The sequence below is a fragment of the Myotis brandtii genome, unplaced genomic scaffold, assembly GCF_000412655.1.
Source record: "Myotis brandtii unplaced genomic scaffold, ASM41265v1 scaffold363, whole genome shotgun sequence".
NCBI classification, from domain to species: Eukaryota; Metazoa; Chordata; class Mammalia; order Chiroptera; family Vespertilionidae; genus Myotis; species Myotis brandtii.
This window is the reverse complement of record NW_005363938.1, coordinates 1,070,446-1,078,770: the sequence shown is the minus strand read 5'-3', so window position 1 is coordinate 1,078,770 and position 8,325 is coordinate 1,070,446. Positions and strand designations below refer to the sequence as shown.

The window sequence follows — 8,325 nt, the reverse complement described above, 5'->3', positions numbered from 1 at the left end:
CTAGAAGAGCAAATGATCAGGTGACATTTATTGTTACTTTCTATAAATGAACACAATCTCTGGTATGCTAAAGTGATAGGTATTATAGAAATATTCAGATAGGGAGACCTACAGTCTTGATTACAAGTGAGACTTACTATCACAATCCAAATGTATTGCTTAAAAAAAAAAAAAGGAGGGAGCCAACTAGAAACTGAACCAAATATAAGCCCTTGAAGGGCAAATGTAAATTGGATAAGCTTTGCTATTACAAGAGCAAGAAGAAAAATTCAGATGCAAGAATGAGAAGCACATTGCATCCACTCTAAGTTGCTGTTAGAAAAAGAATGATATGAAAATACTTAATACAGACTGTAAAGCAGTGGTTCTCAACCTTCTGACCCTTTAAAACAGTTCCTCATGTTGTGACCCCCAGCCATAAAATTATTTTTGTTGCTACTTCATAACTGTAATGTTGCTGTTATGAATCGTAATGTAAATATCTGATATGCAGGATGGTCTTAGGCGACCGCTGTGAAAGGGTCGTTCGACCCACAGGTTGAGAACCGCTGTTGTTGTAAAGAGATTTGTTCAAAGAGGATTTCCTAGAGTAGGTAGTATTTCAGTTATTTTTTTTAAATGTGAAGAGGTTAGCTAGATAAGAAAAAGGTGTAGGGGTCCCAAATTGCAGAGGGTGCAGGCGGGCTGAGGGACCCCCCACCCCCGTGCACAAATTTCGTGCACCGGGCCTCTAGTGTATAAAATAAGTTGCAAAACTGCCATTCTTGTGGTGATCAATTTGTCAGTTATAAAAATGTGTAAAAGTATACTGCATACCTGAAAGTCATATAATAGTGCATGTCAATGTGAATAAAAAGTAAAATGAAATGTCCTTTCTAATCCGTAGAGATTTTCGTACCTGACATCATGTGTTCTTTGTGCAGATAGATCCTCTCCTCTCCCTCCTCTCACCTTCCAGAAATCAATTACCGTATGATCCCACTTACATGTGGAATATAAAAAAACCAAAATAAATGAAGAAACCCCCCCAGAAACAGACTCATAGATATGAAGAACAAGCTGGTGGTTGCCAATAGGAAGGGTTCAGGGGATGGAAATAAAAAAATGGTACATCCACTAAAAAAAGTTACAACAAAGTGAGTACTGTATATATCTTATTCAATAAACATTCATTTAAAAGACTGAGTTATGAAGTATGAGTCCAAATATATTTTAAAAATTTTATAAACATAAAAATGGGTTAGATACAGCAGAATATTAATAAAAGGATTCTGGGTGGTAGGACCATTGGTGATTTTTCTGTATTTTTTTATAATTAGAAAACAAGTTATGCAAAGATTTTTCGAGAGACTAGATGTGAGCAAAACATAAATGTTTAGTGAAATGTTAGTAACAAGCTCTTCAGGAACACAGGAAAAAACTGACATCAGATTGTTTGAAAACCTCAGACACATTGACATGTGTCTAAATCTATGAGAACTTAGGAGATGTGGTCAGAGCTGACTTAGTTATGGAAAACAAAGAAAAATCTATCAACTTGTCTATTTCCCTTAGAGGAGGATCTTATTCAGGAAAAAGAAAAGAGGGACCCGTGTAACAATCACATCTACCCTAACACAACCCATCCCTCGGCCCCAAAGGAGAAGTTAAAAGACAAACCCCGAATTTCCGAGTAATTGCAGGTTACATGGCTGCTGAAACCTGCTTGGAAGTGGGGGGTCTTTATAGTAAAGGATAATGTGATTTAAACATTTAAAATGCAAAGAAGGCTCCTCGCCATGGACTTAGTATCTATTGGGGCAAGTCCACCTTAGAAAAGGGATTCAATTTGAGGATGACAGACGACATAGAAGCCACTGGCCTCACTTACCTCTGGAAGAGAGGACTGGGTACTGCGTGTCTGTTTGATGGCCTCCTCGTAGCGGGGAGGGTCTTTCGTCTTGGGGACTGGGCTCCCAAACAGAGAGTGCTGGACGACAAACTGCTGGGGTGGCGGGGGTGAGCTCGGCTGTGGCACACAGAGGAGCATATGTCAGCTCTGGGCAGTAAGCTTCCTCATGCCCTGGCTGTTCCTCAAGCATGGGCCTCCTAGGCCGGTGAGGCTTCTGACCGAAGACCTACCTGTGAGGCTGTCTTCACTGTGATATTTTCAGCTATTTCCCCTGTGAATACTGATCTTCAGTCATTCCCAGCCTAAAGCTCTGGGCTTTGGGACGGTCTGTACCCAGAAAGCGTGTCACTGGAGCAGTGGCCGCAGGCTTACCTTGCTGGGAGGGCTCGGTCCGTTTTGCAGGGATGGAAGGGGCGCACTTCTGGACTGGAGAACGCTGCTGGACGTCTTGTTAACAAAGGGCTGCTGGACCGCTGGAGCGGGTGGTCTCTGATATGAAAGAACTGTATTGGATGCCGAGCTTGTGAAAACCTGAAATGAATAAGTATATTCCCATCAGTCTGCCCTTCCTACTAAAGAAAACCATGTTTTAAAAACGGGTTGGTTAACTTTTTCTGCAAAGGGCCACGGGTTATACAGTTGAGGGTTTGTGGGCTGTGCTGTCTCCGTGGTGACCGCTCCTCTCTGCTGTTGTAGCACAGAAGTGGCCTGGGCAACATGCAAATGAATGTGTGGGCGGCACCAGTACAATTTCATCTACAAAAACAGGCAGGGCTGGATTTGGCCCATAGGCATGGTTTGCCACCCCACTGAGCATCAGTGGTCCCTTTGCTCGTCTTTGATGGCAGCGTGACAGTATTTTTTGGGAAAGCAGCATTTCCTCAGCATAATTTCCCTAGTAAATGACAGCTGAATTTCTTAACTCCTCACTAGGGTGATCGCATCTATTCTCCTGGCTTTACTGTTCACGATGAAGCTAATGATCCCAAGCCCACCTCTCTTCCAACCTTGCTCCCAAGTGCCAAAGTCACATTTACAAACATAAATTTGGGACATCTCAAATGTAATATATTCCAAACTAAACTTTTCCCTTCTTCCCTCCATCCCTAGCCTCTGAGAGAAAGTAATTGCTGGTTTCGCCTTCATATTTCTTTAAACTTTAGTAAATAGAGCCACCAGTCTACTCTGCCTCCTCTCCTCAGAGCTCACATTTCTTAGAAATGACCCTTGGATCAGGCCTCTGTTCTTGCTGTCCTAATCCAGGTTCTTATTATCTGCCACTGGAATCCTGCCCTAGCAACCAGGCCATGCCCCTTGCCTGTCAACCCTCCACAATACAATCTTAGCACACACCTGATGGAGCTCTGCCACTCACTGGCTCCTCTGTCTTTAGGGTAAAAGCTAACCTTTGGCTGGCATACAAACCTTCTCACTACCTGGCCCTTTTCCATGCTACCCGAAAGGCTACACATGCTGTGGCCATGCTCAGTTTTCCAGTTGCTTGGAAATTTCTCCAAATCCTCGCAAAGCCCCATTTAATATCTGCCTCCTTCTGAGAAGCTGTCTGATCCACTGGGCAAAGCTGGGATTTCTTCCTGTGGAACTAACTGAAAGTGTTCTGTTTAGTCCCTATTAAGAGCCAAAGGTTTTAAGGCCTTTTACAAATGTATGGCCAGACTACTGATATTTAACTGTATTTCAAAGAACTGGTTTGCTCATAAAAATGTTTAATATACTTTATGCCACTCGTATTCAGAGAGTGAAAAACTTATCCCCTGTATTTTTATTGTAAATATACATAAGTATTTTCTTAAACATGAAATTAGGCGTGTGTGTGTGTTTATATTCCTCTAAACAGTACGACTTATCTGTCAACACCTCTTTTAAAAGGCTGAATTTCCTAATATTTGGTAAAACATACAAAAAAACTTCTTCCTTTAAATTGGGAGTAATGATTCCTAATTCCAGTATTTTGAGATCAGTGAATAAGCCCTTATTTATCCTGTTTAGATAATGTTTTTCTTTCCCCCTAAAACCAAGAAAACTGTCTCAACACTTAAACATTCACTAAGCTTATCACTACACTAATATGTTATTTTCAGCCCAAAATAAGTAATATGCAGAACTTTGCATTTTTCAGAGGAGAGTCCAAAAGAGAGCATGTGTGTTCATGTGCCTGTTCTGACCCAAGAGGTCGTTTCTGTCTGTCCCTCAAGCTCTCAGCCCAGACAGCTCACCCCACCCTGGGGCATATTGACAGGTCTATTTAGTTATCTAGGTTCCTTTATGTTAAAGATGGAAATTCTGGGACTAATACTAAGTCTCAAGGTTTGTAATAGTAAGACCTTTTGAGGCCTTGGGATTTTTCTGGCAAGGAGATGTGCACACAGCGCCACCTACTGGATGGTGGGAAGTCTGGCAACTGTTGGGGCTATTTAACAAAAGAATTTTTAGGTGGAACTCCTTTAGAGGACAGTGAGCCCTAGATCAACACCATCATTTTAAAGATGAGGAAGCTGACACTCAGAGAAAGACAGTGAACTGTGCACAAGGCCATCACGTAGCTGAACCAAAATGAGAGCCAGACCCAGACTATCTGGTTCTCAATCCATGAGATGGCAAACTCAAAATATAGAAACGTTTTACTCAAGAGATACATTTCAGAAAGTGTCTTTTTCTTCAAATATTTCTTCCCAGGGAACAGCACTTTTCCCCCTACAAAAATGGTTAATTGAAGAAAAATTTAAGCCCAACAAGATTCTACATATAAAGATTGAAAAAATACCTTTGAAATGTTTACTTAGAAAAGGAGTTGAACTGTTAAGACAAGCTATCTTTTAGTAATAAAGAACTCTCTTTCCCAAATACTTGGATAATCTGCAGACAAATGGCATCTGACCTGAGGCTCCCGTGACGGGAGATGGATCGTAGCAAGAACAAAGGGAGCTTCCCGGAGGAGGCTCCTGTGACGATGCTGAGTGGTCAAGCAGATGAGGGACCAGTCAGCCCTGTCTGTCACCCTTTAGTGTTCACCAACCTTTCTGACTTGCGGCTGACTGAGCACGTGCGGTGTGAACGTGCCTGGTTGCTGAGGCCCAGTCTGTGCCAAGCCCGAGGACAAGGCGGTGGTTGCTATCTGAGGCTGAGTCTGGACTCCTGCTTGTGGTGGAGTCTAGGAGGCAAAGTAGATAAATAAAAATAAATCAATTTAATTGTCAAAATCAAAGTTAGAATCAAGAGTTAGGTGTGAGATAACTGGTCATTTGGGGGATCTTATCTAAAATGAAATAAGATAAAATGTTTACAGATATACACTTCAACTCATCAGCACCTAAATTTGAGCCTTAACAATTCTAAACCATAGAGTTAAACACCAGGCCAGTTATTTTCATGCTCTTATTATTCCTTAAGTGACTAAGATGTTCATTTGAAATTTTTGTGAGAATAGAAAACTGAAGTAAGAACCTGTAGCAGCTCTATACCTAATAGGTCAGGTGTTACAATGATTTTAAGAGCGGCAGGGAAACTGTGAGGCCTGAGTCTAAATTCCTGCGTTTAAGCTGCAATGCGTCCCCTCTCTGGGGACAGTCAGCACGTGCTGGCACACACAGGCCCAGAAGGAAATGCGGTTCTTCTCCTAAATGTCAATCCTCAGGGAAGATTTGGACAGAATAAAAGTTTAGGAAAGCTACATTAAAGAGCAACTTACCATTTCACAGACTCTAAAGGTGAAATGGGAATTAGGATTTTTGCAAATGCCAAGGGCCTGTGGGTCACCTCTGCTCAGGACATCTGGGTGGTCAAGCCTGAGGAGCACCACTGCATGTGGCCCAGTTTGTTAAAACCCACTGGAATCACGTTACATAAAAACACCGTAAGGTCAATGCACAGGTTGCGTGGGCATAAAAGGAAATGACACAGTAACTCTCCGTGTGCTCAGTAGCATCCTCACTCTAACTTTGGTGGTGGCCTTTTCCTTAGTGCAGGCACCTTCACATCGATGGTGCCTTTCAGGGACTGTGGGAGGCAGAATATAAGAGTGGACGTACGAGTCAAAAGACTGAGGTTTAAACACTAGTTCTGTCCTTGGGCAACTTGCCAAACCTCAAGGGCCTCAGTTTCCTTATCTAGAAATGAGGTTTATCACTTGGATTTTCTGGGGGAAGGGAGGAGTAAATGAAGTAAGCTGTTTAAAACACTTGAGGCTGTGCCTTGTGCATAAGAAGTACTCAGTAACAGCAGTTATCACGATAATGTCATAGGTATGTAAAAACATGTACGATCCTGTGTTCATTAAAGGTGAAAGGTAACAGAAATAGAAAAGCATCCCCATTTTTTACTACCTAAAAAGAGTGCTGATGTTCGAATTTTAGAATGTCCCCCCACCGCACCCCCACCAACAGTTTTCTGCTTCCGTGAAGCCTGATTTGGATGCATCTATGAGAAAGCTCAGGTGTGTGTCCTGAGTGTCCATTCCATGTGGGCTGCGAGGCAAGTAGTTAGAAGACAAACTTCACACCTGGAGTTTGAGGCTGCCCACGGGGAGCTGCACGGAGGTGACACTGGAGCCCTGGATGGACACTGGCAGCAGCAGCTGAGCAGTTTGCGTGGTCAGCAAAGCCTGCGGCTGAGCGACAACAGCAGGCGGCGGCTGTCCCTGGGAGCTCACGTAAAACTGTGGGACCACGCTCGGCTGCTCTGCCTGGGCCACAGGGACCTCTTGCTTGATCACTACAGCCTTTTTGGCGACAAGGGTCTGGCCACCCGCAGAGACAGGCTGCCCCACAGAATGGCTGGCTCCCGGGACAGGCGGCCTGGGGCTGGAGCAGTCCGTGAGTGAGGTCTCATCTTTGACGGAGGAGCCCACACTGGCCTGTTTCTGCTCTGACTGGCTGACAGAATGAGCAGGGGTGCTGGGCTGGGGGTCCAGTGGCCGCCGCTGCTGCCCTCGTTTTTCAACCTCCAGTTGCATTTTCAGAACTTCCACGAGCTTTTGCTCTTGTTCCAGTTTCCTCTTTAGCTCTTCGATCTGCTTCTCTTTCTCCTGAAGCTTGCGATCCTTCTCAGCTGCGTCCAGTTCCAGAGTGGACAGAGTGCTGCTGGTGGGACTCAGGCTGTCTTCGTTACTGGTCACTCTCAAAGGAGATGAACACAAGAACTGGGATGGAGACATCATGGTCATAATCTCGGTGAAAGTGTCGGCCATGTTTGTGTCCTCAGTGCTGAGACTGGACTGTTCGGAGGGAGACGGTGAGATTGGCAGAGGCGAATTAACATTTTCCACGTGGATCACGTTGCTGGTTCCAGCAGGTGGCAGTTCTGCCTTGAGAGGGGAGCCCGAGCTCGTCACACAGTTATGCAGGGTGGTGACTGGCACCGCCATGGTGACTTCTGGGCTACTGGTGACGACGGCAGATGTCGACACTGCCACGATGCCGTCAGCAGCAGTGCCGTTGCTGTTCATCTCCTGGTAGGGTTTCAGGCGTTCGATAAGGTTTGGTTTGGTGCCTGACACTGGAAGACCTCTTAGCTTCAGTTCTGTTTTCAGTTCTGATACCTGGAAGAACAAACAAATCAGCTCTCTTTGTCTGGTATAGCTTTCTGACAAGTCTACAGGACACTTTAGTGGCCAGGACAACTCCGTATTATTGCACAGCTGAAAGTGGGGCCGTTTAATATTACAGACCTGAAGAATTCAGAAGGCCAGTGATAATAAACAAGGGTTTTTAGAGGGCGATTCCTCTGTTATGTCAAAGAAATGATTTACTGCCAGAAAGGAGTAATTACTATGTGCCAGACACTGTTGGAAGTGGGTTATTTTTTCAATTAATCTTCACATGAGGTGTTGGTATTATTGTTTCCATTTTAAAGAATAGAAGAAGATCAAGGAAAGAGAGGTTGAATCACTAGTTCAAGCTACCACAGATAACAGACGGCTGAGCTGGGGCAGAAACCCAGAAAGGCTGCCCTGGAGATCAGGTTCTTAACTGTTACGTTTCCCTGCTTCTCCCAAACTTGGCAATGAGCAGGGAAGGAAAAAATCTGCCTCTGGAGTCAGAACAGGTATGGTGCTGACACACAGCATATGCTCAATAAATGAGAGTTATTACTGGTCATTGTAATAACATTGTAAAATAAACTTAATGGACGCGAAAGGAAAGTACCGCTATAAGGGTTATCATATTGTTGGTAAAGTTGAATGTATACTGAAAACTACCTGCTAGACAAATCTGGCAAATCATTTACACTTCTGTGGTACAAAGGGTGAGTAGACTCTACTTGGAATTATCACCTTTAAGTCATCCAAGCTGGGAGGCAGAGGTCCTGGCTTCCTCACAGGAGCAGATGCATTCTGTCTTGGTGTGTTAGGTGTGGTATTGTTCAAAGCTGAATTGCCACTGTTGTTATTTTTGTCGTTGAGGGGCCTTCAAAAG

At 44.0% G+C, this 8,325-nt stretch overlaps 1 protein-coding gene and 1 long non-coding RNA gene across 7 annotated transcripts in view; one reads left to right on the top strand and one right to left on the bottom strand.

Annotated features, from left to right (window-relative positions):
- The window catches only part of MKL2 (MKL/myocardin-like 2), a 184,178-nt gene that overhangs the window by 14,225 nt on the left and 161,628 nt on the right, over positions 1-8,325 (bottom strand). For all 5 annotated transcript variants that reach the window (XR_001363247.1, XM_005871973.2, XM_005871974.2 and 2 more), the window contains 5 exons: positions 8,184-8,316; positions 6,411-7,448; positions 4,929-5,063; positions 2,264-2,422; positions 1,871-2,008 (listed from right to left, as the gene is read on the bottom strand). Coding sequence is in view for 4 of the 5 variants with exons in the window: in XM_005871973.2 (XP_005872035.1) it covers positions 1,871-2,008; positions 2,264-2,422; positions 4,929-5,063; positions 6,411-7,448; positions 8,184-8,316 (1,603 nt within the window). In the remaining variant the exon portion in view is untranslated. The remainder of the gene's footprint in view (positions 1-1,870; positions 2,009-2,263; positions 2,423-4,928; positions 5,064-6,410; positions 7,449-8,183; positions 8,317-8,325) is intronic.
- The window catches only part of LOC102242069, an 86,511-nt gene that overhangs the window by 48,315 nt on the left and 29,871 nt on the right, over positions 1-8,325 (top strand). Inside the window, exon 4 of one of the 2 annotated variants that reach the window (XR_001363249.1) lies at positions 924-1,185. The exons of the other annotated variant lie outside the window; for it this stretch is intronic. This is a non-coding gene — a long non-coding RNA (uncharacterized LOC102242069). Of the gene's footprint in view, positions 1-923; positions 1,186-8,325 lie in introns of those variants that run through there. 2 annotated transcript variants of the gene reach the window in all.